At 47.6% G+C, this 27992-nt stretch overlaps 2 protein-coding genes across 3 annotated transcripts in view; one reads left to right on the top strand and one right to left on the bottom strand.

Annotated features, from left to right (window-relative positions):
• Positions 1-608: 608 nt before the first annotated feature.
• On the top strand, positions 609-17875 carry LOC129345241 (sodium/nucleoside cotransporter 1-like). The gene is made up of 19 exons (XM_055002284.1): positions 609-786; positions 1850-2167; positions 2768-2878; positions 2957-3045; positions 3591-3688; positions 5167-5356; positions 6279-6420; positions 7397-7510; positions 8233-8310; positions 8901-8981; positions 9420-9500; positions 10119-10244; positions 10920-11050; positions 12127-12295; positions 12657-12854; positions 14440-14521; positions 14780-14878; positions 15134-15248; positions 17641-17875. The coding sequence occupies exons 3-19, from the start codon at positions 2810-2812 to the stop codon at positions 17765-17767; spliced, it is 1989 nt and encodes a 662-aa protein (XP_054858259.1). The 5' UTR covers positions 609-786; positions 1850-2167; positions 2768-2809; the 3' UTR covers positions 17768-17875.
• Positions 17876-18062: 187 nt separating this feature from the next.
• The window catches only part of ALPK3 (alpha kinase 3), a 43811-nt gene continuing 33881 nt past the window's right edge, over positions 18063-27992 (bottom strand). For both annotated transcript variants that reach the window (XM_055002282.1, XM_055002283.1), the window contains 8 exons: positions 27460-27607; positions 26013-26140; positions 24806-24841; positions 23515-23789; positions 23081-23169; positions 22100-22317; positions 21135-21183; positions 18063-20384 (listed from right to left, as the gene is read on the bottom strand). In XM_055002282.1, coding sequence (XP_054858257.1) covers positions 20045-20384; positions 21135-21183; positions 22100-22317; positions 23081-23169; positions 23515-23789; positions 24806-24841; positions 26013-26140; positions 27460-27607 — 1283 coding nt within the window. In that variant the 3' untranslated portion in view covers positions 18063-20044. The remainder of the gene's footprint in view (positions 20385-21134; positions 21184-22099; positions 22318-23080; positions 23170-23514; positions 23790-24805; positions 24842-26012; positions 26141-27459; positions 27608-27992) is intronic.

The following is a 27992-nucleotide window of genomic DNA, read 5'->3' as shown; positions in this document are numbered from 1 at the left end:
TCTAGGGCATGACAGAAAGGGCTAAAAAAATGCCTTTCCCAGTACTGCAGTTGGAGAGAAGGAAGTGTGGCTCGGTAAGAATTTCAGAGCACTGCAATGTGACTTTTGTATGCTTGTATTGGACGCAAGTTGCTCTGACTCTCTAAAGCTCATACCCTAGAAATCTGTTGGTCCAAGGTGCTACTGGACTCGAACCTTGCTCTTCTAAAACAGACCTACACAACTGTCTACCTGAAGCTGAATTCTGTATAGTTTCTCTTATTTTTCGTTTCCTCAGCCCTACCTTCACCCAAGCACAGAACTGTTTCTTTAACAGTGTACCAAAAACAACCCCTTTGTCTGCTAAGTGTTCTGATGCAACAATGTTCCCTGCAATTTGCTCTTTATGTTTATTTCCAAATAAAACATACCAGATAATCATGCAAACATGATCCCAAAGCCAGAGAAGATTGGTGGACTACAAAACAAACATCAACCATTCAGATTAAGAGACTAATGTGAAATAAATTTACATACATATTATCTCTGACAAGATTTTCCTCTCCGACTGTAATGAGAGTGGTGATGTAGTACCATCTATTGGAGAAACAGCTCAAGAAGAAATCTCATTGCCCACAGAGCCAACGAGCAACAGGTCAACACCCCCCCCTCCCCGAATGAAGATAAAAAGAACAAATGGAAAGCAATTCCACCTGAGTGAAGAGCCCAGAAGGCAACCACAAAGTTCTGCCAGAGTTACGTGCAGCCTTGGAAGTTCCATCCCCACCCTTTCCAGGAATAAAGAAGGTAATATTGCAAGATTAGAAAATGCTAGGAAATATGTTGAACTCTAGCATGAGATAGCGTAGAAGCATGGGTGGTGAAGTGCCGTTCTTTTACAATGCACGAATGGTTATTCACAATTTGATAACTTCATTGAAAAATGTGGTCAGTCTTCTCTATTAATGAAAGGTCCTGATAATAGATTTTGATTTTGGACCAATGTGGCTACGAACGACTTTTGCCTGATACAGTTAGACAGGCTTCTAATAGCGTCACTTGTGAATGGGAATGGTCAAGCGCTTTGTAGGGTTTTCTTTTTCTTATTTTAAATTAGATTATGGCTACAGGCTTAGTGCTAGTCCTTGTTCCCCTCTTGGTCATGACAAAATGTGTAAAAGGCAGAGGGTTGATTTAGTCAAGCTGGTTATCGTACTTGGAGTGAAGATCCTTTGAGGGTCATTCTAGAACAGAAGTGGCCAAACTTGCTTAATGTAAGAGCCACACAGAATAAACCTCAGATGTTTGAGATCCACAAGACAGTAAGCGTTGAAGTGACTTCAGAGGAAGAGGGGGGTTTGGGGGAGTGCCGTGAAAGTGACATCACAGGAAGGGGTGGATTCTCCTTTCCCGCTCTCTCTTTTCTCCCGACAACCTCTGGGGGGTGGGGAGCTTGCAAGCTTGCCTATTTCCCCCTCCTTCCCAGCTAAAATAAACTGTATGGCCACAGCAATGCTCAGAGACCTCCGGGAGCCACATGATATGTCTAGAAGAGCCACATGTGGCTCCCAAGCCGCAGTTTGGCCACCCGTGTTCTAGAGCTTCATAGATTTAGAATAATTTTGGGAACTTAAATTGGAATGGGCAGGAGGATGTTTCCAGGGAGGCCAAAAACTAGAATGTTGTGGTTTCAACAACATTACCATATAAGTATCTGACTTTATTCTTTACTGCTGATTGGATTTTCAGTTTGTTTGTTGTGTATTCATTTCACATCTCCATGGTGTTTGAGTTTACCTTTTCATATTCCTTTTAGTTTGTCCTATCCTTTCATTATTCTAGTTTCAGCAAACCGCTTAATTCATTTCAGTTAAGTCTGCGTACTCTGACCAACTCAACATTTCCCCACTTCTTCTTCACTGGTGTTTCTGGGCCCCACCGGGACGCGTCTCTCTGTGTCTCCTGGAAAATGAGGATGGAGCAGAGGATACTATGAACTGCAAACGTCAACAAGTGATTCTCAGGTGTGCATAAAGGGAGGAGAAGGATTTTGCTGGAATGGAAGTTCTGCCTTCAGTTCTTTGGACTAGGCTGTTAATTGATAACTGATCCATAGCCTAGCTGGGAGCGAGGAGATGCAAGAAGGAAATCTCTGTGACACCAGGGAAGCAGCTTGATTTTTTATGCTGTGAGTTGTTTGCCTGTCTGTTTCTCGGGGTTGGGTGTTGGAAGTTGCTTGGTGGACCTGAGGGGCTAAAAGAAGGGATTGGGATGTTTGCACTGGTGGACTAACTTGCAAGGATTATGAACATATGAACTTGCCTTATACCAGGTTAGACCACCGGTCCATCTAGGTCAATAGTCTAATCTTAACTGGGTGTAATTCTCCGGTGTCTCTGGTAGATCTTTTCCAGCACCTGCAAACTGAGATACTTCTAAGTGTAGAAGCGAGAGACTGTACAAGGGACTGTACAGGTGCAATCCATATTGTGTCTCTTCTGTACAGATTGCTAAACCTAGAGAATCCTGGTTCTTCAAGGGTGGCGTTTTGAGAAAATCAAGGGCCCTGGGAAGACTATATCCTATCTCTTTATGCACGCCCATACTCATTTATTAAATCTGCCTGTTAGTCCTCTGTCTCATTATGGAGGTTGCCCAATAACATCTGTGCTGAAGATAGGGATGCAGAACTAAGAAGCAGAATTGGGCAAGCGGTTGTGGGTTCCCTGAGACTTGGGAGGATGTTGCTCCATCCCTTTCTAGAATGACTATGCTTTGGGTTTTGCAGTTCATCATAGGGCTTGTGTGGTAGCTGCAGTGTGCCAGGGAGATGGGAGAAGTCAGGATGTCGCTTGAAGAACGTGGCAGCGGCTATGAGAATCCAGCGTTAGAGCTGACGGTAAATTACTCCTAGTATCATTAGCTCTGCCCTTTGCACTTTCTCACAAGACAACAACTCTCCTTGTGCCTTTGGCAGGAATCTGAGGGAAATCCTGAGACAACAGAGAACCATCTCAGTGCTGCGGTCCAGGAAGAAAAACACACACAGCACACCCCTTTCCAGAAGTACAAAAAGGAGCACAATGTGGCTTGTCTATATTTCTTTACTTCCTTTCTATTCTGCCTGTGTCACTAAAATCCCATCTTAACTTTTCTCTGTATACTCTTAGCCAGTCATTCTCGAATTATGGGTGGGAACCAAAAAGTGGATCACAGTTCTCTCCCAGGTTGGAGGGCGAGGAGAATGGCTATGAAATACCCCCTTGTGGCTCACTAGAATTTATAAATGCCAAAATTTACAATGTTTAAAAATTGATGTGCGATTCTTGCATTTCATGTCAGAGAGAAGGAAAGTAGCTTGAAGTTCCTTTGTAAGTGGGTTCCAAAAAGTAGAATAAATTAAGAAGTGTGTCCCATTAGAGTTTTAGAGGGACAGCTCTAACCACAGCATGCTTCCAGTTTATGCATAAGCATTTGGGATACTGCATGAAAAGCACACCCCTGCAGTGTGCTGCCCTAAATCTCCCAATACTTTTGAAAGTTCTTTCCCAGGACAAGTATCTCACCACCACCCCATCCCTTATAATTATTTTCTATGTGACTCTCTTCAGGTTGAAGAAAGCAGCTCAGCCAATTTCCAAAGCAAGAGAGTTTTGCAAGGCTCATGTCAAGATACTCCGCAAGATCTTCTTTGGTCTCCTGGCTGCAGGTGAGTCTTTTAGACATGCACGCACCATCAATACGTTTGTGGACACGAAGGACAAGAAAGGCAGAGATTCCAAAGAATGTGGATTTTTCCTCTCTGTCTGTGAAGTACTGGAGATGGAATATGGGAGTGGGAGGGGCTTGTGCTAAAGCTATGTCTTAGCAAAGTGGCTGCTCATCTTATAAGCACAGCAGGGAGCAGCCCTACCATAACTCTTATGGGCCGTTTCCACACGCCTTACCTGCCTGCGAAAATCGTACAAAACTCCCGAATAACAGCGTCTTCCTAGTGCGATTTCACACAAGAAGTCGCTGTCTTCTGGGTCTTTTGCACAATGTTCCACAGGCAGGTAAGATGTGGGGAAACGGCCATGGTCTACTTAGATGCTGACGTAGCTGGAGCACAAGTTCTGGTACTGAATTGTGCTCAGGTTCCCAAGCACGAAAATCGGGCATAAAACTGGCCATCCTGATGGGAAGGAGGAAGGCAAAACATCAGAATGTGGAGATCGGCTAGAGGAGGCATCCAGGAAGGAGGCACGGCAATAGCTGGCCTTCCCAAAATATCACTGAACTGAGGCCTGTGCCAAAGGACTCTAGACCAGGGGTCCTCGACCTTTTTGAGCCTGTGGGCACTGTTGGAATTCTGATACTGGGGTTGCCAACTCCCAACTGGAGATTTGGGGTTGGAGCCTGCAGAGGGCTGGATTTAGGGAAGAGGGGGACCTCAGAAGGGATGTGCTGCCATGGAGTCCACCTTCCAAAGCAGCCATTTTCTCCAGGGGAACCGATCTGTGCTGTCTGGAGATCAGTTGTAATTCTGGGAGATCTTCAGGTCCCACCTGGAAGCTTACTAGGCAACTAACTGGGAGACTCCTCCGAAAATACCCAGGGGACAGAAGGCGAACCTGTTGGAGGGAGCCAACAATATAATCTACACAATTATTGACAACTTTTAAAAATGTTGCCTGGAAGCTGGCGACCCTACCTGACACAGTGTAGTAGGCACAGCCCAAAATGGCTGCCACAGGAGGCACTGCCAATCACAAAATGGCTCCACAGCGTTATGTTCAGTCACACAGTGACGGTCCTTGTTCTCTGGTGACAGCTGACGCCAAAGCAACGTTTTAAAAAATCTGCACAGCCAATTAAATCTCCAGCGGCTAATCAGAAGCCTTGCTGGGCAAGATCTCCATCTGGCCGCTTTCTAGAGATACTTGGCGGGCACCAGGAAAGGTGCCAGTTGGCTTCCTGGTGTCCACGGTCAGCACGTTGGGGGCCTCTGCTCTCGACTGTAATGCACATCTACATCACTTCATACACTAAGGCACGCTGGACAGTACAAAGCCTACCCTCTCCCTCCTAGCAGAGGAGAGTCCTGGAGGCTTTCTTAACCATTTATGGGAGAAAGGAAAGCCAGCCCTACTCTGCTGGTAACAGAACTGACCCGCTCTCCGTGGGTCTTTTCTCTCTTCCTTCTAGCTTACCTGGCCTACTTCATCGCAGCCTGTTGGCTGGACTTCCAAAGAGCCTTGGCTTTGGTCGTTCTAACCTGCCTGGGAGTCCTTCTCGGGCTCTACAGCCTGGTAAAGAAATGGCGGGGAGCAGCAATGGCCCGGATGTTAAGCCCTGTTGGAAAATGCTTCCGGGGCTCCTGGTCCTGGCTGAAATGGTGAGTTGGGCTGCCGCTGGCAGCACAGGCGGGGGGGCTTCAGGTTTAATTGTACATCACTGCTATGAACCATCTCTGCCATCATCCCCATAATGAGTCCCTGGTGGTAATATTTTATTGGCTGCTCCCATGGATAGCGGCAGTATTCCAATTGTAATAGTCTGAATAATTCCCTGTAGCAAGAAGTTCCCGAGAGCCTCGAGTGATGTTCTTTTGTCGGTACAACATCAGTATGTTTTTGGACCCTCTTGCTGTGGGATTTCTTCAATGTTGCCTTCCTTCCTAAGCTCCAGTTTCGCTCTTGATGATCCTATAGCAATGCTACTAGGGCCACATGCTTTTAATCTCCCCGATCTTCAATGTATTCATCTGGAAGCAAGTCCCAGTGGAATCTTATCTGTAGCAAAATATATTCAGGAGGGCACCTCTCTCTCTCCCTACCTGTTCCGTAATGATCCCTCTTTTCCGCTATTATTTGATTGAGTTTTGAAAAGACATCAGAATAAGCAGTAACTCTTCTGGTAACAACCCTCCTCCTGCCTCATTAAATACCCATCCCATTTTTCTGCTAATATAAAGACGCAATGTCTATATGCTGGTCGGTCATCTTCAACTATCTCTTTTTCTCTGCACAACGAAGTGACACCATGAGTATCCCTGATGCTTCTAAGAAAAGGAAAAAGCGGGGCATGCCTGTACAGACAAGGAAGATGAGGAAGAGCAGGAGAGAACTCTAGCCAAGCATTTAATCAAAGAATTCTCCAAATAGATTCCAGATTTGGGGGGAGGGGCAGTCTCAAAAGTTGTGTTGTCTTCCTCGGCAGGGTCTTCCTCTGGTTTTACTGATCCCATGATGACAACAGACTAGGACCGGGCTTGTATCGAGGTGTATCCCTATAACGGCATTCTGCTTTCATCCTAGGGTGCTTTGTGTGATTATTTTGATCGGCCTGGTTACGTGGCTGGTTCTTGACATATCCCAAAGGCGGGAGCAGTTGGTGTCATTGGGCGGATTTTGCACGTTGATTCTGGTGCTCTTTGCTGGCTCCAAACACCACAGGGTTGTAAGTAGAATGGCTTCTTTTGGTTTGGTCCTTTGAGGTGCATGATGAGTCAGGCGATGTATTCGTGCACACCTCTTTTTCAACCCCGCTCTCCTCCCAAAAGCCCACCTTGCTTGAATACTGGGTTTTATATAAAAATCTTCACCATCGAGCAAGGTATTGACAACATTTTGTAAATTTAACAGGATTTGCTCACCTGATTGTCCCCTTCCAGTCTATAGACTCTGGTGAATTAAAGGAACCTTGGAAAAGATGCTAGAGTTTTTTGACAGGCCACATGTAAATGATGGCCTGGCAATTTGTGTCCTCCAGGATAGAAATGGAGACAACAGTAAAACTTGGTTTTAAAACCAAACCATCTTGAGACAATGGATAACAAGAAAAGAATGCATGTCTTTCATTAATAGCATAAAATAATCAAAATGAAGTTTCCAGTTCTGGTTTGGAGGATAAGTACAAGCCAAATTTTGTTGACTTGGAACTGTTCAGGAGAGCATTTTAATAAAAGGAATGTGGTGGTAGGAAAATGGAATTGTTCATGATGGTGCATGTCTAATGGGAACAGGGTTATGGCTTAGTGTGTTATTTACTGTATGTATTGAAGTGCACAGTCTTCTAATACTCGTAATCCAATTTTTGATTTATTTATACTGTTTTTATTGCATTGTCTTCTAGTTTTGTAATCCATTTTCAGTCCCACTGATAAAGCCAGACTATAAATTAATTAATTAATAGCTTATTACGGTTTTCCATGAAACTGGAAGTCAGAGTGGGAATTAGAGGATGTAAAGGAGGGTCCAAACTGGCCCACTGGGCAGTCACATCCTTGTTCACACAGCTGCCTCCTTTGGCTGTAAATCCAAATATCAGTATACTGTCTTCACCATGAAGTTACCAACTCTGTAAACTTAGGCCGTTGCGGACTCTTTTACAAGAATGTTCCTGCACTCATTCTACTCTACATGCTGCATTGCAGGTGTCTTGGAGGGCCGTATTCTGGGGGCTTGGCCTGGAGTTCCTCCTCGGACTCTTTATCATCCGGACAGAGCCTGGCTTTCAGGCTTTCCAGTGGCTTGGTGAACAGATCCAGGTATGGAACCCTTTTCTGGAGAGGTGGGGATGGTGGGAAGCATACTAGCTGTGAGAAACAAAACCTGATGCATGACTATAAATGGCACGGGGTGCCATTCACGAATAATTCTTGGGTAGCCTATTCCATATGAAATACATGCCTGTGATCTTGCAGAGAATATTTCGGATTGGAGTGGGGAACCTTAGGCCTGAAGGTAGTCATTGGTCTCACCAGGTTGGCCTCCCCCATTTTCTTTCTCATCAGCTGTAAAATTAGAGTGTCACTTCACAAGGCTGTTCTACAGGTCAATACAATGGTGGCTGTCAAGTTCTATTGCTCTACAGAAACCAAAGCATCCCCCAGCTGTCTCCTCCTAGCAAGGGGTACTCAGAAGTCAGAGATCTCTGAATGTGAGAACAGCAGGGGTTCTTTACAGGGAAAGAGGTGGGCGGGTGAAGTTCTCTGAGAAGCTTAGATTTTGTATAAGGAGTGGCATAGGATAAGACTAGCACTAATACAGCATTACCAAAAAAGAAACCCCATCATTTTTTTTTTGTCTGGATGGACCTTCAGTGTCGCAAATCAGTTTCAGCTGCCTGCCACAAAAGAGGTATCATCTTCAATAAGCACATGTGCTCAGCCAATGCATTCAGAAGTGCGCAGCATCCACCATCCCATTCCAGGACATTCAAGTCAAGACTATTCCAAACTCAGCTGCCAATTTCTGTCTTCTCTTGCAGACCTTCCTGAATTACACCACGGCTGGTTCCAGATTCGTCTTTGGAGACCAACTGATTCAAAACGTTTTTGCCTTCCAGGTCAGATTGAGGAAGGAGCTTCTCCATTCTCTCTCTCACTGGTATAACCAAGGCCTAAAAATGTGGCCATAGAATCATAGAGTTGGAAGGGGCCATACAGACCATCTAGTCCAACCCCCTGCCCAATGCAGGATCAGCCTAAAGCATCTCTGACAAGTATTCATCCAGCCTCTTCTTGAAAACTGCCAGTGAGGGGGAGCTCACCACCTCCCTAGGCAGCTGATTCCACTTTTGAACTACTCTGACTGTGAAAAAGTTTTTCCTAATATCCAGCCGGTACCTATGTGCATGTAATTTAAGTGGGCCAAAGTGGGATGGTACTTGCTTGAGCCTCAGGCTACAGTTTGGGTGAGGAACATGAACTGCATCCTGCCCAAAATGGGTCAACAGAGGCCAAACAATGAGTGCCTGGCCAGTGGTAAAGATCCAAACCACTTTGCCAGTCCAGGCTACTGATTCAGTTTGAAGCACCCAATCTGCCTCCTGGAGCCCTCTGTGCCCCACTTCCTCCCCAGCAGTCATACATGCTCAGTAAGCTTGGCGTGGAGCTGCAAAAGGCTGACACATGCTTGGCCTCTTCTGTTCTCCAGGCTTTGCCCATCGTCATCTTCTTCAGCTCTGTGATGTCCGTTCTTTACTACCTGGGAGTCATGCAGTGGGTGATCCTGAAGGTAACATTTGGTGTGAGGCTCTGCGTGCCAGAATCAATGGCTTCCAAGCCCTATTATGGTTGCATTCAAATATCACACACAAACCCCGTTTTTTTTAAACCGTGGTTTGTGCAATGCATTCTGTTCCATTTATAAGATGTGAGGAACAAATCCTGGTTTGTCTGCCTCTTTATGACATCCCAAACAGGGAGGACATCACTCCCAGTGCCACCGATGTGTTTAAGGAGCTGCTCCTACTAAAGCAGCACTGGCCAGCAGGATGTCTTGATAAAGGCTGCTTTGTTGGCAAGTGCAGGATTGCATGGGCTGAACTGTTGGATGGGTGGGAAAGTGAATAGGGGTGGGTGGGAAAGAACAGCCTTCAAGAGTCCCTTTGCTGGGCCCTGCAGCCTGCAACACAATGCCCCTTGTCAGACCATCTGTGGTTCCTTCCTACAGTTGTCTTGGATCCTGCAATTCACCATGGGAACAGCAGCCACAGAGTCACTGAGTGTGGTGGGAAATATATTTGTCGGGATGGTAAGTAGATTTCCTTGTAGTTCAATAAGAAGGCAGGCCCCCTGACAGAAGCTATGAAGCCACCACTATTGGTCTGCCACAATCCAGACTGGTACATTATGCTATGCGCACACAAAACAAGAAACACAACACCACTGTTGATTTAATGTGGTATGTTTGCATTATATAAATAAACTGAAATTTCCTGAGCATTTTAAAATGCTTCTTCCAGTTCTCATCCCTATTCTTTCATATACACAGTATGGAATGCCTCTTCTGGTGCCATCTTAGAAGAGGTGTTCTCCCTTTTTTCACATACCAAGGAGGGAATGCGTCTTCCAATACCTGGCATACATTAAAGATTAAACCCCAAGAACCTAACACAAGTGAAAGGTTAAGTGTGATTTCAAGGTAATGATAAGTAGTTAGGCCAGGCCCACCCTGAATTGCACCCCTGCATATTCCTAACACCTACTTCTGAGTAAAGACAGATGGGGCAAACACTATTCCCCTTGGGCTCCTTATTCCATGGCTCTCTGGCTCCCTCTGCTGGATTGCTTTTGCCAGGTAGAAAAACCCTTTCCTTGTATGGGTTCATAAACAAAAGTCTTCAATGTACATCTTTCTTCTGTCTGGCAGACGGAGGCACCCCTGCTGATTCGCCCTTACTTGATGGATATGACCAAGTCAGAAGTCCATGCCGTGATGACCGGTGGATTCGCCACTATAGCTGGCAGCGTGTTGGGAGCCTACATTTCGTTTGGAGTGAGTATACCATTCAAAGATCCACCGGGGGATCAAAGGGAAAGCTCTTCTAGAAACTGGCATTTTCCATAGCGCACCCATGACATTATTCAAACATACTGACAATCAGAGTACAAACATCATAGTCTGACTGTGCTGTCCGAATCCTGTATGGTTTGGCCTAAAGTGACATCTTTATCAGGGCCTTCAACACAAGACCACTAATGTTCCGTAATGGGTGTGGATGTTTCCTCAGTGAAAGCTAATGATAGCCCTTGTCATGATGAGCGGAGGAGAAGGTGACATTTCTCAAAGTGAGGGGAAGGGATACGTGTTATATTTACATAAAAAAGGAAGCGAGCCAAACATGAAAGAATTGTGAACTAGCTGAAAGTGGCTATGTTATCTCTTGGTGGAGAGTGCCCTCAAATCACAGTTGACTTATGGCAACCTCTGATGGGGTTTTCATGGCAAGAGACTAACAGAGAAGGTTTGCCATTGCCTGCCTCTGCAACCCTGGTCTTCATTGGAGGTCTCCCATCCCGTTACTAGCCAAGGCCGACCCTGCTTAGCTTCTGAGATCTGACAAGATCAGGCTCACCTGGGCTATTCAGATCAGGGCATGTTATCTCTTGCCACCCCCAAATCGGACAAAGAGCAGGTTTGCTATTCAATATTTTCTACCTCCTACCATAGATTGATGCCTCGTCTTTGATCGCAGCTTCAGTGATGGCCGCACCCTGTGCTTTGGCAATGGCTAAACTTGTCTACCCAGAAGTGGAAGAGTCCAAGTTCCGGAGCCGTGAGGGTGTGAAAATTGCCTGTGGGTCAGTTAAAATAGTTGTATTAGACCACTACAATTGCACGGGACTGGGTGGGGAGAAGAGGCGTATAGGAAGCTGCGAGATCAACTGGCGCAAGCCTTGCACAGGATGCAGAACTGGGGGTGACCCAAATCTGAGACAGAGATTTGTCTGCCACATAAAACAGTTAAAATGATCCATGCAGAATTGGCAATCTGTCTTAAACATGATTTTAGCAAGCAGTGTACCGGACAGAGATTGCATTCAGATACAACAAACCACCTCCCTTTTGATGATGATGGGCTCAGATCCTAGGGCATGTCTCCTCCCTCCCTTCTGTCCTGGTGGGTGGAGCTCTGACAGATTTCCTGATCGAGGAAGTCTCCAGTCTAACTCCCAGTTTGTTATCCAGATTGGGATAATTTAACCAGTAGGGGTTTGTTTGTAAACCTGGATTCTGAAGCAGCATCAAACCATAAACTGGAATCCTAGTTATTAGGAACCAGTTGTTAAGGTGCCCAGATTTGAATGCCATAATACATTGTAGTTACGAGTGAAGACATCCTAAACTGGGAAGGTGTCAATCACAGCTCCATGTGCAGGGCAGGACAAGGAAGAGAAGGGTGGGAGCCAGATGACGAATTCAATCTTGTTCTCTTCATGAAACAATTTTTGGGTTGTTGACATTTGGATGGACCATAATCTGCACCAGCATTTCACAGTATCCTGTAGCGACTTTTAAATATTAAATATTATTTTTTACACGTAAATAACGAGTGCTCAAGAATCCAGAACCTGGAAGCCTGCATGTGCAGGGACTTTTTAGTGTGTGCATGTAAGATTTCAAATGAATCTTAAATGGCGTGTTCCTACAGAAATTTCTCTTTCTGAGCCAGGAATGCTGCAATCCTCAGTCCACTTACTAGAAAGTAAGTCCCATGGAGCTTACTTCTGAGCAAACATGCTTAGGATTGCTCTACAGGACTTGGGGTGGGCAATCCCCCCCTCCACCCCGATTGTCACTGCAACGGTGCCCCTCCGGTGCTGGCATACATCTCTGGGATTCTTACCCTTCTTCTCTCTTGGTATGTTCTCAACAGGGCAGAGCAGAATATTCTGGAAGCTATCGGCAATGGTGCTTCAGTTTCTATAGGTCTGGTGGCTAATATTACAGCCAACCTCATTGCCTTCCTGGCAATGCTGGAGTTCATCAACGCCACACTCGCTTGGTTGGGGAACATGGTCAACGTTGAGGGACTCTCCTTCCAGGTACCCCTTACAAGACCACCACCCTCATTATGAGTTAGCCAGGGCGAACAGAGGATGGAAAGAGTCAACTCATTGGGCTAAAGAGTCAACTCATTGGGTTAAGGACTACCTAGAAGCTTCTGAGAGTCTCAATTTCACCTGCCCCATACTTGGATTATGACGGATGTTCTACATTAGATCCTCATCATACTTGGAAAAGAAAGTGGCATATGGTTAACAAATGTGTGTGGAAGAGAGAATGGTGATTGTGGGTGATGTGGAAGCCAGAAGGGGTGAATGGGAAATACCGAGTGGAGTGGTAGGAGGATGCCTCTTTAGTTGGCCATTGATTTTATTTACAAGCCTTGTTTTTGCTTCCCAGTTGATTTGCTCCTATGTACTGATGCCCCTGGCATTCTTGTTAGGGGCCAGTTGGGACGATGCACGCCTAGTCGCCGAGATGCTGGGAATCAAGTTTTTCTTGAACGAGTTTGTGGCCTACCAGCAGCTGTCAACTTACAAACAGCAACGACTAGATGGCTGGCCCGAGTGGAACGGGTCACAAAAGCAGTGGATTTCTGTAAGTGCAGCCCTGATAGGATGTCCCATAGAGATGGGAGGGGGAAAAGGAGGTGAAAAGTAAATGCAACTGATGCTCACAAGCAACTGCAGTTCAAGTCATTTGTAACAGCAGCTTCCACCCTTTTTGTGGATGAGCTTAAGGTGCTTCAAAGCAAGTCAGTCTGTAGGGGTGCTCAAGAGCAAAGCTGCAGAGAGATTACCTTTGTTGCCTTCATCTTGCATTCTCCTTCTCACCAAATGCTGCTGGTTGATAATATAGTCTATTTAAATACATGGAACATTAATATAATAATTGCATTATAGTCTACTATGTAGCATTTAATTAGGATAAATTCATTCACCCTTATGAATGTCAATTCACTAGACAGACAAGTCGGCTTCCTATTTAAATATGCATGCCACGGTTGTGAAGGTCAAAGACAAAAGGTCAGAAGAGAGACCCCCAGTAGGCAGGAGAAAGAAGGCAGGAGGGCTGAGCAGAAAGAGGAATCAGCAACCCAACAGAGAAGGTGGCCAGCTTGCTCTGTTGGCTTGCTCTAGAGCCTGAAATACTTGACCCACAGCCTGGCTGCCTTGGGAGTAACGCCCTGCTCTCCAAGGCACACTTATGAGGAAGGCCAGGGATCCAGGAAATGGGATGTCCAGAATTTACCAAGAAAACATATCACCGCCCCCCTTAACATCTCCCCCCCCCCCATGACTCTGAATCCAATGTATAGTAAAACAAGCAAAACATTTATTCAGGAAAGTAATGAAGTAACACAGGTGGGGTGAGGTTGGAAAGAAATTTAGAAGGGCTGTACAGAAACAAACGAACGAACAAGAAGTTTGTGAAAAGCAGTTTCCATTGTAGCACTTAGACTTTGTGAGAATTTTGAAGGACACTAACTATTCCTCCTTTGCCAGGTTCTGTACTGATTTTTATTGCTTTGTAATCTCTTCCTGGGGATCCCCTTTTAAAAAACGTTTGCAGTACAAACGCCAAGGTACACTCAAATGCTCTCCCAGCCCCTTGATTTCCAGCAGCACAGCCACACCTCAATATTCCCTTGGGAAATTGCAGGGGCCGGGCTCACCCTGCGCCATATATGAGAGCTTGTCAGGCTGCCGCTTTAGGAAGGTACCTGGTAATAATCCGCTAGGAGCTAGGCCAGCCCACTGTGCGGCTGTTGAGTGTTAACATTTGCTAGTTTTGCACCACCTGTGCTGACAGTCAGAGAGGTGAGATGTTCAGGAGCTTCCGGGCAGATGTCAGAAGTGCCATTTCCTGAGGCGGTGAGCCCATCCTCTGGACTGCATCTGGCACAGTGCCTCAGAAATAAGGATGAAGCATCCCTCTGGTTAACGAATGCTGGGTCATGCCAGGACGCAGGCAGCCTCCACAGAGAACCCAGCTCACTGAAAAAGGATGTGGCGAGTTGCACCCGGATGCTTATGCTCTCCACCCCCTGCCCACGTCCTGTGCAGAGAGGCAGATGTTAAGTATGACACAGAGGAAGGAAGAGAGAGAGGGGGTATTTGTTCAGTTGTCATGGCATCAAGCACATTCTCTCTCTCTCTCTCTCTCTCTCTCGTCTACCCAGGTGAGAGCTGAAACCATCACCACTTTTGCTCTGTGTGGATTCGCTAACTTGAGCTCCATTGGGATCATGCTGGGTGGCTTGTGTGAGTTATCCTTTCAGCAAACAAGGTGCAAGTTGAGGCTGGGATGAGCGAGGAGCTCTGGGGAGATCTCAGTGCCATGTGCCAGGACCTCAAGTGCCTTGCAAAGTGCCAAGGCCACCGTCCCATAGCCTCCCTGTGCAGCCGTGCCCAGTCGTGGCGGTCTCATCTTCGGCACTGCAGAGTTCTTGGGGCTTTAGCACAACACAGCAAAATCCTTTGACTCAGTTCCTCCTGCTCTGTCTTTCTGTTTATATCAAGCATCCCTGGCACCACAGCGCAAGAGCGAGTTTTCTAGTATCGTCCTCAGGGCTTTGTTCACCGGAGCCTGTGTCTCCCTGATGAATGCGTGCATTGCAGGTATCATTGGGATGTTTGGGGAATTGGCCACAGCTCCAGCAGTATGTGGAAAGTTGGGATCAAGACCAGGAGCAAAGGAAGAGCTGGGAGAAGGGAAGAGGGAAGACTAATGGAGGCTGACTTTGGATCCTTTGCTTCCAGGAGATGCGAACCCTACTGGGCAAACATCCCTTGAGGATCCAATTCCTTCTGCATAGCAATATTCCTACTGTCCAGAACCTCTCAGCCTTCTTTTGTGGCTTCTGCCCCTTGCAGGTATCCTGTATGTGCCCAGAGGAGAAGTGACAGATTGCTTGAGTTTCTTCAACACTACAGACCTCAGCTCTACCAGTTACCCCATGTATGTTTGCTGCACTGACTTGTTTGGCAGGTGAGTGAGCCCTTGACATCTCTTGAAAAGCATGCAAGATACAATGTCACCTCTGGCCCGTAGGGAGAGGCACAAAGGCCTGGAGAAAGGGTAGGCAATCTGCAGAAGACATTGGTATGCCAGCAAATGAAAAGTGGAGTGAAGGAAGATGGGCTGCGCTTGGCCATACACTGCCAGCTCTCCAGGGGCTTACCTTGATTCTTGGGGCAAAGAACTGGCCCTGCATGCTAAGATAAGTGGTCTGGAGTGCTGCTGCTCAGCTCACAAGAGGAGGGATTGCTTACCTTTGGGACAGAGGGGAGCCACGCATCCATGCCCCTCTGGGTGCCTTCATGCCTAGTTCTCTATATTTGCATACAGTTAAGGTGGCGCCTCTTTGCCTAAACTTGCCCTTGAATTAAAACTCTGCCTGACCAATTTTAAACCAGCCCAACCAAGGTGTTACTAGTGAATCAAGTCTTTGAAAGCCTCGATGCACGGGATCATTAACAACGTAAATGAATTCACATCTACAAATAAGATTTTTTTCCCCTTGCCTGCTGTTGGGAGACTGTCAACATGGCCTTTTAATCGGACACTTTTACAAACGAAATCCCAAGAAAAGTTTCTGGAGAAGGCAGGGAGGACTTTTTGTACTACTTCACTCTCCAAACCAACAGTCAGGCTCCCCCCTGCCCCATCATTTCTATTAAGCCTGAAGACTGCCCCACCCCGGCACAGGTGTGTTATGAGGAGATGTAGTGTGTATGTTCCCTGTCTTTAAAGTGCACCTTAAGTAAATCCTTTGCAAGATGGTGCCTCCCCCCCCCAAAATAGATGCTGGTACAAGAAATGTTGGATAGATGTCCTTGAGACTGCCAGATTCCGCTCCCCTCCAGCACCTGATAACAGATTGTCAAGTTACAGTGGGAATCTACCAGAACCCTATTGCCTTTCAAGCTTTTGACAAGCTGCACAGCAAGGGAAGAGGGGAGAATGAATAAAAAAGATGAATTGAGGAGGGGGTTGCTGATGCTGACCTTAACTGCTGTTGCCTGTTGAAAGGGAGGTTGAACTGTACATAAGATGACAAGAGCTAGAAGACTCCCATTTAGTACCTGATCTCTTTTAAGTGTAGGGCTCACAAGCTCCAGCACTGAACCCTGGTAAAGCAAGCAGCAAAGTCTCGCAACCTATTTGCAACCACAAGCTCCTCCGTGGCTTGCAAAGTGCCATGCGACTTGTACGTTTTGGCACAGTATGCAATGATCTCCGGCAGAACCACCACGAAAGTCATTCTCCCTCAAAAGTGCATGGTTTGCCATTTCTCTGAAGTTCTTTCCGATGGGCCACCAGATGGCACCAACTTCCCTTCTATAACAGAGGCTGGAAATCCTGACTCTCTCCCCCGTATCTGGTGGCTAGTTGTCCTCAAGGAAGCAGTCCAAACGGCCCAGCTTAGCCCGAGATCATCAGAACTGGGAAGCTAATCACGGCCGTCCATGCTTAGATGGGAGACTACCAAGGAAGACTGGAAGAATGCGGAAGGAGGCAATGGCAAACCACCTCTGCTCATGTCTTGTCTGGAATGCCCCATGGATGAGGTTGTGACTTAATGGCACCTTCTTCCTCAAGGAAACACTGAATTGCGAACTGTCAGAGGCAGTTCTTAAAGGATGACAAAGAAGCTGGCTGGTGTTTGGTACAGATTTTCAGGATTCGATAATCTGCGTCATTGAACTTCTTACCTAATTTGAGTTCTGGAAATGTTCCTTTTCATCCGGTATGATACCCTTGTCCAAAAAAGATTCTCTCTCTCTCTCTCTCTCTCTCTCTCTCTCTCTGGGCCACCAGAGCGATGGCAGTGTGATCTCTCTGATCTGGCTTCATTGGAATAGAAAACTCCCAATGAAATCTTGTGATCAGAAAATCCAAATTCTGCATTCAAAATACATGATATGGCTTGACATGATCTGGCCCATGGTTAGAGGAAAATATGTGTTCCCATCCACTGGCCACTAGAAGCGCCAACAAGACTGCTGTTAGCTTTTGAGGCAAGGTCAGCAGTTCCTTTTTTTTTTTGTAATCGTATTGGAAGTGTAGGAGATGACTTACTGGAATGGTCCCCAAGAGTACATCCCTGTGAAAAAGGGAGACTGATCCTACACGCAGAACCCTGCATCCTTGCTGAAAATTTCCAAGAGTAACTTCCGTTAGGAATGTAGTGTCCTGTTTGCAATATCTCTATCCCTGAAGAGTTATTTGCACACGGCATTCCAATATAAGCAGCACTGCTGTTTTCGGGGTCCTTTAGTTGCCATGAACAGCCCAGGAAGAATTAGAAGGCCCTATTTGTGGCTAGAGACAACAATGCTATTCCTCCCACTTCCTCCTCTTTTTTTTTCCCCCACAGCACAACTGGCACCAATGCGTCTCTTTCTTTCACTGACGTATGGGGAAATCAGGATGTCAACATTACAAGGATGTACCTCGGGCAATGCTGTCATTACTATAACGCCACAGCCTGTGCCGCGCCGTAAGTGCCAAGGAATTGCTCGGGCCCACATGAGGAAGGTGTCTCACTGTGGGCTTGCCAGCATGAAGGACAGAATAGCCCAAATAATAAAGTTTGTTTTTATACTGGGAAACTTCCATCCGTGGTGCTGAACTGCAATCTGGAGAAAATGCCACTTTTGAACATCAAAACAAACTGGGTCATAAAGAAAAGCAGAGAGTGCAGCAAGAGCTTGTTGAGAGAAGGGATTCAGCAGGCATGGATGGCCCCACAATTAAATGACATTTGTAGCATGTTGTTTATCCCTAAATCTACTGTATACTATGGGGTCATCAGGACAGGTATGCAAGTCTGCTTTGGTCTCCATCCATTAACTCATGTCTGCCCTTCCATCAGTTACTTAAAGCGGAACAACACATTATGTTGTCAGAAGATGGGTTTCTTCTTCGCCAAATGCAGCCACTGGGGCTACTTCTTCGAGGGAGGGGGAGATTGGCATGGGGGGAAGAGCCAATAGCAATGCACGAAGAGGCAATGAGTGAGCCCCTTGTTGGCATTACTGGCCAAGTTGGAGCTGAGCAGCCCCTGCAATGCTGGTAGAACTACTGGGTCAAGGCTCTGCTTGCTCCTGGCTGCTAGAGATCCACCAAGGAACTTCCGCTGCAAGTTCAATGGCCAATCCACCTCTGACACCGGAAGTGAACTATCGGGCACAATTATTTGTGCCAAAGAGTTTGCAAAACTCTGGAGCTGCTGAGAGTAAAGGGAATCCAGGGGCTGGAAGAATATGAGGCTGCCCTATACTGAGTCAGACCATTGGTTCATCCAACTCAGTACTGTCAATTCTCCAGGTAGAGAAAGTTTTTTCCCCAACATCTGCTAGCAGAGAGATTTTTATCGAAAACTGTCAAGAATGACACCTGAATCCTTTGCTAACTCTAGCCGTTCACGACATCGTCATCACATTCCCTCTTTGCTCCTAAACAACTCTCTGTCTAGGATGGTTATGACAGGAAGGCAGTAGCTAGAATAAAAGAGGTGCCAAGCCCTGCTAGATGACTCAAGTTTATACAGAAAGGCTGGCCCGTGACCACTACTTGAAGGTAGTCCAGGAGAAGCTGCAGAAGGAAAAGTTACGGTTATGGGCAGCTCGATTTTGATGTACCCATCAGGGCTGCTCATCAACTTAGGAAGTGCTACAGGGGAATTTATAGCACACCAGGAAAGCGGGTCTGTAACGGGCACATAACGTTAAGGGGAATATTGGCAGCAGACTGGTCAGGGTTAACAGAAATCAGGTGCCATTCTAAGGAAGAGACTTATCTATCTCACAGACAATCTTTACAATAGTCGGTCACTGCTATTTGAGGTTGTTAACAGGAGTCGTGCTATTCAAGGGTAGGGAGAGGAAAAAGAGAGGAAGATGAGTCTATGACACTCCATGTCGCTTGACAAGCAGCACCCAGCCCACCCGCCCCCTGCCCTTTCTAATCATTGTCTAAACTTATCAGCCACAAAATCGCATGGCATTTCAGTTGCCCAAAGTGCTGATGTGGGCAAGCAACCACGACATCCAGACATCCACCATTAATGAAGCCCTTGTAAAGAGTTCCCCATCCTGTCAACCAAGAACACCACTTTCCCCTCGTGTTTGCTGGGGTCTCCACGGGGTGCGCTGAGTAAAGCATGTGGGGCAAAGACAGGAAGGGGTCACATGGCTTCCTGTGGGTTGCGGCCCACAGAAATCAGGGGGAACTGGAGAGGGGAGTGAGGGGAAGTGAGCCAAGAATACAGGCCTTGTGCAGGACGAAGTCAATTGCAGGCCCCACTCCTGTTCCCCCAAGAGAGCCACATACAAAGGTGCCCTGGCTTCTCAACCTGTGAATCCCTCCTACGGGGATCCACAAGGGCAGCCCATGGCACAAGGACAACTCTTGACATCTACCACAGACAATGGAGGCCCAGCAAAGCCACGCAGGCACGAGCAGAGCGCTAGTCTCCTGCCCCGTGTGGGGGTTTTGTGGGCAAGAAACTGCCTCTCTGCCTGAGGCTTGCAAGGTCCAAAATGGCTGGGTTCACAGTCCATATTTATCTCTCTCTTTTCTTCTGAGCCCTTCAAAAAGCCACTCAGACAGCAGTGCCCAGGCAGGGCCGTCTCCAAGGCACAGCATGGCTCCCTTCCTCAAACATCACACACAGGCCTCACACATTGGAGGGAAGGGGCCACGGGAGGGCAGGGCAGTGGCTGCCGTGTCCCCTCTCCAGGCACATGCAATGCACATCTGTGAAGGTCCCCATGCCTTCACTGCAGCTGGCCAGCCTTGCCATTGTCCCCTGCTTTGGGCCTCACGAGTGGCTGTGATTCTGCCACCTCAGGGCATTTGCGGGTGCTCTTGGGGCTCACTGAACCTCTCCGGGGGGGCTGGGGGCTAGAGAGACCTTTCTTCTGGAGCTGAGGGCTGGACTGGGCAGACGGGGCCTTCCTGCTAGCAATGGGGCTCCTGGAACCTTTGCCTTTGGCTGGAGGCTGAGGCGTTTCGAGGCTCTTCAAGGCCAGCAGCTCGCAGTAACGGTTACACTGGTGGGATGCGACAAAGTGTTCCAGCAAGGCAGGGCAACAGCTGTCCTTCAGGCCTTGATACCTGGAAACAGAAAGGGCAAATCACCAGGGCCAATTTTATGACATGCAGCCAACCGCCCATGCCCACCATTCTTGGCTGCTTTTGGCATCTACTCATGCATGGACATGAACGGAAACCTAATGTTCTCCATGATACACATTTCTAGGTCCTGGAAGTTGAATTACAGGCAGAAAGAGGACTTGGCTCATGCAGAGGCAGAGTTACAGTCTGCCTCTGTCTATCTTTCAGGACCTTTATGCAAGGCTCCAGTCACTATTGGCTGCCACAGCACACCAAAAGGGAAACCAGCATGACATGATGGGAATAAGGCACCAGGGCAGAAAGATGAACAGGGCTCATTTTAGGTTTTCCTGAGGATCTTTGACGGCACTTTCTGCTACCACCACCACCACTAGCAGCTCCTTGAAGGAGTTTGCTACATCTCTTCCCCAGCCCAGTGATCCAAAGGGGCCATGCAGTGCAGGCTAAGGAGAAAAGAGGAGTTTGCATGCCTGATTTGCTTCTGAGAAATCCACAAGAGAAAAAAAAATTCATGTCATTACCAATTAAAAAACAAGGTCCAGGGCCTATTCAACTGGCTCTGAAAGAATGACAATAATGCCATTACAAAAAAAGGTGCCGGGAGGAGAATGGAGCTCCAGCCTTTACTATCTTATCTCCTTTTCCAATCTGATCTGCTGCCATCTGGATCAGCATCAGAGCCCAGGTGCAGGCACTCAAACGCTTCTCATTCCTGAGTGGATCACCTACCCTTTTGTTTTGGTAGCAATCCTCACGTTGGTGACCTTCCACCCGACACCTGCAACGGAAGAAGACCGCCTTGGGTCATCATGAAACAGGGTGGCAGAGAATGGGGATGGTTTTGCTAGCCAAACGCACCCAAGGGCGTTGGCAGGTTCTGACCCAGCAGGTTCTGACCCAGCACAGTCAGCTCAAATGGAGAAACGTTGGCTGTGGGAGGTGCCAATTGGCTAGCACCTGTAACATCAGTACACCATGGCTATTCTAAGCCCAGTATCGCAGCTCAACCCAACAAATTGGAGTGCAGATTCCTGAGAGGCAAGGATTTTTCTCCCACCCTACAGAAAAGCCCTTTTGTAAAAAAAAATTAAACAGCAATAGTAATTTGGGCTTATTGCTTTTGGCAAGAAGCCAAAAATGAAAGTCAACATCCAGTTCCAGCCATGGCATCCTTCTATTTATTTTATTTTATTTTACATCATTTATATCCCCGTTTTTCTCCCCAATGGGGACCCAAAGAGGTGACATCAATCTCTCCTCCAGTTAATTAATTAAACCATTATACCTCACCATTATACCTAGTTCAAAGTGATTTATCCTTACAACAGCCCTGTGAAGGGTAGGGTAGGCTGACAGTGTGTGACTGGCCCAAGATCACCCAACTAAGGTTTTATGGAAGGGTGGGAATTCGAGCCTGGGTATCTCAGTTGCTAATATGGTATTCTTAACCTCTATAGAACACTCTAGACATGGCTGAGGATTAAAGCAAGCAAGCAAGGTTTGCAGAGGTCAGCAGGAAGAATAAAGCACAGGCATTTAAAGCCCCTAATTCCAGGGCCAAATGGTGGCATCTGAGTTTTCCAAGGAGGCAAAAAGCCATGGTTTCCAAATTTAACCCTCGATGGTGCTATCACATGGAATCCCTCCTTGGGATCTTTCCCCAAATGCTACAGGACAAAAGTGATAACCCTCACCTTCCAAATCCGTCACCAAAATGTTGCCATTTGTCCACTGGTACAGCCAGTGCTGGAAGGCGCAACACTTGTGCCCAACCTCGGAGGCACTGGCTGCAGCCAGGCTGCCGTCTCGCTCTCGCCCACAATAGCGTTCAAACAGGCCAGGCAAGTCCTCCTCCATGGTCGCATAGGGAATATTGTTGGCCGGACGGTAGATCAGGTAAACGGGGATTATTCTGTGCAAGAACAGTGTACTAGCTCAGTTGCAGCCGCTTCTCCAAACATTTCATGCATGACATTCTCCCCCCCGCCCCCTCGACACGAGTCTAAGGCAAAACTTGTGCAAGACTCCTGTGCTGACACAGGTGGACATGTTGGGAGGCTGCAGCTTGCAGCAGGTCCCTGACCTCTGTACATGTACTAGAAGACGTAACTTTCTCTTGAGCTGAACCCTGGGTCCAGCAAGCTTGGTATCATCTACTCTGACTGGCAAAGGCTATCCAGGGTCTCAGGTAGAGAAACCCTCCATCCTGAACATACAGCTCCATCCTGAGCATACGGATCGGGCCTGGCATTTTTTGCATTCAAAACATGAGCTCTGCCTGCTGAGCCACACAGTCCCATATCCCTGACTTAGCCCTGTAAGAAAAAAAATCACTATGTATGGACTGTCCACTGCCACTTCTGGAGAAAAACAAACGAAGAACGTCCCATAAGCCACAGATTGCCTGTATGGCTACAGATGTTAAGTTGCCTGTGGGGCAGTGTCAGGTGATGCACAGAGACCCCGAAGGATGCAAATATAGGCATGGGGAACCCAGTTTTGACTAGCAAAACCAAGTGGGGTTGAAGGAGTAATTTCCCCTCTACCCTTCCTAGCTTATTTTGTAATAAGGCACCTGGGAGTGATGGCATCAAAAAATTCTAAATAAAGTAAGCCCCCTCCCCACCCAGCCCACCAGCTGTCCAAGCTCCATGGGACACAGAGGTACCACTTACTCAGGCACTGCCCCGAAGGCAGGGATGGCTCGTGCCTCTGCCGCAAAGATTTTGCAGTATTCTCGGCTCGAGTTCTGGATTTTGCACTCCTGTAGGAAGCAGACAAGACAGAGGGGCTATCCTCCTGGAACGTTTCCTAACCTAACAGGTGTGGGAGAGGAAAGGATGGACAATGGACACAAGAGCCCCCGGGGCAGGCCAAGCAGGAGCAGACACAAAGCCTGCTGAGCAGGGCTCCCACGTGAGCAACGTGTTTTTACAGGATGCTCCAAAAAAGCCGAGGTGGAAGGTTGGAAAACCATTATTAAGGAAGCACAAATCCCGCCCGCCCATTGTGATGCATGGACAGCCATACAGACAGGAGGTGCCACTCAGAGGGCACTACCTCCAGCCAATGGCGACAGGCCACGTGCCAGGTGTCTCCCTCTTCCTACCTGGATGGTGATGTCATAGTTCCTCTCCATCAGCGTGTTCTCGCTGCGCCCACCGAAGGCAATGAGGTTGCGGATTTTGATAATGCCCGTGTGCCCCGACTCAAAGACCGGCTCCAGGCCGTAAATGGCCCGGGCACGGCATGCCTTGCGCAGGAAGCCTTGGCCCACCTCCAGGTCCTCCACCATGATCCGGCCAAAGAACTTGTCCCCCCAGAAGCCAGAGTCAGCCAGGCCTTTGGCAAACACCATGGGCGTCATCTCAATCTCCTCGCCAGCTGCACAAGAGAGAAAACACATGGGGGATGGGGCTGAGAAAATGTGGGAGGAGGGAGGGCAGGAGGCAAAGGGTGCTTATCCTGATGGGGGGAAGCAGGGCAGGCAGAAGGGCCACTAAGAGATCAAGGCGAGATTGGAGTTTTTTAATTGGCAACAGATTGTAGGGACTTTCTTCCTAGCAAACTAGGAAGCCCCACTGCTCAGTCGTGTAAGTGAAGACAGGGAAGGACAGAGGCCCAGTTATATGGGGAGGCAAACAAAGATGGCAGCAGAAAGCCTAAGGGATTCCAGACCAGAAAGGTGGGCTGAAGACAAACCTCCAGGGGCTAGCCAGAATTTATGCTGGCCACAGACCCTTGGCCTCCCCACCCCCTTCACAAAGAGAAAAGGTCTTGCTGTGCTCCTAGAGCCTTGGAGGCCCAGCATGACTGGACAGAGCAGCATCCGGCCTCTTCTCCGGCTCCAAGACTGGTATGAGAGCCGTGCATCTCGCTGTCATACTGAGCTTCGAAGTTCAGAAAAGCCATGTGCTCTTCTCAGGAGAAAGTCGAGGGATCTTGCCAGAATAAAGAACGCACTGGGCACTGGGGAGCTGGGAAGGATGTTTGTGGACCCATGATCATAACTTGCGATGGAAAGGAGGGAGATGGAAAGAGAGGGAGACAGAAATATCAGTGGGGAAGGCCCGTGCACTGCACACTCCTGAAGGAAGGCTTCTATTCAGACCAGGTTGGAAGGGTGAAAGAAGGCCGCCTGGAGGAAGAGAGGGTGCGAGGGATAGAGGCAGGAAGCTTGTCTACAAAGAGAAAGGGGCAAAGCATCTTCCTCTCTGTCATCTCTAGCCTCAGCATTAAAGGGAAGTCCGTCTTGCAGGTCTCCCATGGCCTCTTTATTGCTAAGTCTTACATGAGACACCAGCTACACAGGAGGAGGAGGTGGGGTTCACGCATGGGAGGGGGGCCATGTTACCTGGCAGGGCACAGACTCACCACGCTGTCTCCTGGGCACACTTTACCTTCTATTTCTTCTTTGGAGATATATCCTGACAGCACTGAACAGAGAAAGACAGAGAGAGAGGTGTAAGCTTCCACTGAGAAACAAGAAAGGGAGGCAGAGCCCTTTCCCCAATTGTATAGTGTTAATTCGGCTCGTGGACTCCTTGGTGGAACATTCCTATGTTAAATGCCAGCTTCTCTTTCCTTCTTGAAAGCTCTTGTCCCTGCAGCTGCTCCAGGCAAAGCCAACTTGTGATGAGCAAGAGGAATAAAAATGTGTCTCTCTGTTGTGCTGGCTGGCCATGCACAGAACCAATGCCCATCTGGGCACATGCATAAAGTGAACCAGTGGCCTATGGTATGGTCTGTCCTTCCATGGCCTGTGCATGCAGCCAATTCACATGCTGGGATCCAGCACAAGGTAGTGGCTAGAGAGTTAGACTATGATGACCAAAGAGACTTGGGTTCAAATCCCCACTCTGCCCTACAGGTCCAAGGGTGGCCTTGGGCTGGTCACTTTCTCTCGTCCTAGCCTACCTCGCAGGGCTGTTCTGAGGATAAAGGGGAGGATGCTCAAGTATATTTCTCTGAACTCCTTGGGAAAAGAGTGGAGATAAAAATCAATGCAATAAATAATTATGTGGCTGCTTCATACCAAGTCAAGCCACTGGCCATCTAGGCCAGAACTGTCTGCTCCCAGGGGCAAGAGCCTTTCTTAGCACCTGCTGGAAGAGCCCCTTTTAGCAGGATTGAACCTTAGAATGATCGCACCCTACTCCTACGATCAACTGCTTTGCTACAGCTCCTACCATTCCCTATAAATGATTAGCTGTCCGCCAAACAAGTCTAAGAAGAATCAGTGCAGTTCAATAAAGGTGTGTCCAACCAACCTATGCTATGCTGCATAATGTAATTGAGATGAGTACAAGCAGATGGCCCAGGCTGGCCCAATCTTGTCAGATCTCGGAAGCTAAGCAGGGTTGGCCTTGGTTCGTACTTGGATGGAAGATCACCAAGGAAAGCTCAGATCACTACAGAGGCAAGCAATGGCAAACCACCTACGAACATCTCTTGCCTTGAAAACCCTACGGAGTTGCCATATGTTGGCTGTGATTTGAGACCATCTTACACAGATGCAGATCCCAAATCCTGCCACCCATCCCAAGTGCTCCAAATCCTTGCAACACGAGTGTCTTCTCTGCAGAGCAGAGAGGGGAAAGGCCTCACCTTCAGCACTCAGCAGGTAGTCAGTGGAGTCGGTGCCATATTCATTCTGGATGGTGCACTGATAGACGCCGCAGTCCCTCAAGGACACCTGCACGATGGCCAGGGCCGCCTGCCCTTCATCCCCCGAGCTGGAAGAGAGTCCTCTAGGAGATGAGCTCAGGACATACTGCACAACTTCCCCCCAACAGTCATGGGAAGGACAGCAGGGAGCAAAATGTAGAGAGTGCACACTGATCCAACTCCAGGGGCCTGAACTTTCACACCAGCGCTAGGAACTGAGCAACAGGTGGAGCATAGAAAAAATTCAAAGCGATCTGAAATGCTGATTGTTCAGCAACTGGAGCTCCCAGCTTAAAAAAAAAAGGTGCATTGGAATGGAAGACTGGGGAGGAAAGGATCAGACAGGAAGCCAATGTTAGGATGTAATAAACAGCATTGCAGGTACTGAAAGACAAGGAGAAGTTCTAGCCAACTTTTCTAGTAAGTGCACATTTAGTACATATGCAATTTTTGAAGTGGGCACAGTAAAGCAACATCGGTGTGGAGAGAGCAATCGTCTTTCTCAGCCTGATTTTGGGGGCATGTCCATAGACTGGGAGTTAGGCTACTGGTCCTTTTTTGATTCTGTGTGACTGCTACTGGGACCTGTGAGAGAGGCCTGTTGCCACACTGGAGGGAGAGAAAAGCTGTGCCTGGGTTGCTTAGCTACTGCCAGATAGCATCCCCTGGTGCTTCTGAAATCTCTTTCAATGAGCCACACGGTTCCTAAATCTGCCACGGCAAAAATATCTTTTTGGGGTCACAAATAAATTCTGAAAAAATACCTGCACGTGCATACACACACGGATTACCAGTTTCTCTCAATCAAGGCAAGAAGGTCACATCACAAGGCAAGAATTTCACATACTCCAACTTCTATATTTACCAGATTTCTGGTTTCAGGTAAATCACTGCTTCTAATTTGCTCCTATTTTTGATGGATGTCTTTCCAAACTTTGTTTTGTATGAGTTGCTAGAGTCAGCTTCCTCCCTGGAGTCTCTAGAAAGAAATCTCTGAATGGGGAGTGGAGTCACATCGTCTCCAGCGCTCATCCATGTAAATGTGTGTACATGGACGTCATCGTGCAGTGCATAGCCTGCCACTGCACACCCGACAGCTGCTGAAATTAAGTTTGAAACTGTTGATAATACAGTTTTCTAATGTCTCTCTACCCAAATCATCCTTATGGCATTTAAATTAATGGAGGATAGGGTATTGCACGTTAGCCTGCTATGCCAAACCAAAGAGAACCTTCAGCCTTGCTATGAGAGTAGGGACGTTACAAGTGCGTCCCTATTGTCCTGGTTGAAATATTGGAGGATATGCTACGCTGGGTTGAGAAGCCCTTCTTCAACCACAGGAGGCCTGAGAGCTCCCCACTAGAGAGGCAATCCATGTACGACTAACCTTCTTCTGGTCTCCGTCACAGGAATCTCATCTTTATACCAGGTCAGCTTTGAGTCACTCAAAATGTTGAAGAACTGACACCAAAGTTTCAGGTTGCCGGAAGCATCTGAGAACTGCTCTGCTCGGATCTTGCGGATCACCTGTGGGGCTACAGAAAGAGGGAGGTATTTGGGGATTTTCTGCATTGTGCAGGGGGTTGGGCTAGATGACCCTAGAGGTCCCTTCCAACCCTGTGATTCTATGATGAGCCAACTGGGACTGCTGCACAATGGCATGATGTAGAATACTGAGAGCTCTGTAGAGATGACAAAGCCCAGACAAGGAAAATGGAGAAATAAAACAGGGGAAAAGAGGAGTTTCCATGCTTTTCTCCCTCAAGTAATGGGGGAAGAACCCAGAAAATTATATTAAACAAAGACTTTCCCCCAATAATCTTTGCAGGGAGGGGGTTCCCCATGAGCTTTGCTTGTTATCTTGCAAAAGCACACAGATTCTGCATTCTGGAAAGTTAGCGCAGCGTGCCTGAGGCTATG

This window comes from Eublepharis macularius, chromosome 18 (assembly GCF_028583425.1).
Source record: "Eublepharis macularius isolate TG4126 chromosome 18, MPM_Emac_v1.0, whole genome shotgun sequence".
Lineage (NCBI taxonomy): Eukaryota > Metazoa > Chordata > Lepidosauria > Squamata > Eublepharidae > Eublepharis > Eublepharis macularius.
The sequence above is the reverse complement of the archived record's forward strand: the minus strand, read 5'-3'. Positions and strand labels throughout refer to the sequence as shown.

Bases quoted from the DNA above. Each gene is read 5' to 3' on its own strand.
- LOC129345241 (XM_055002284.1), top strand. From the start codon at position 2,810: ATGGGAGAAGTCAGGATGTCGCTTGAAGAACGTGGCAGCGGCTATGAG. The intron at 12,855-14,439 runs GTAAGTGCAGCC...TCGTCTACCCAG, and splicing joins CACAAAAGCAGTGGATTTCT to GTGAGAGCTGAAACCATCAC. The intron at 15,249-17,640 runs GTGAGTGAGCCC...TTTCCCCCACAG, and splicing joins TGCACTGACTTGTTTGGCAG to CACAACTGGCACCAATGCGT.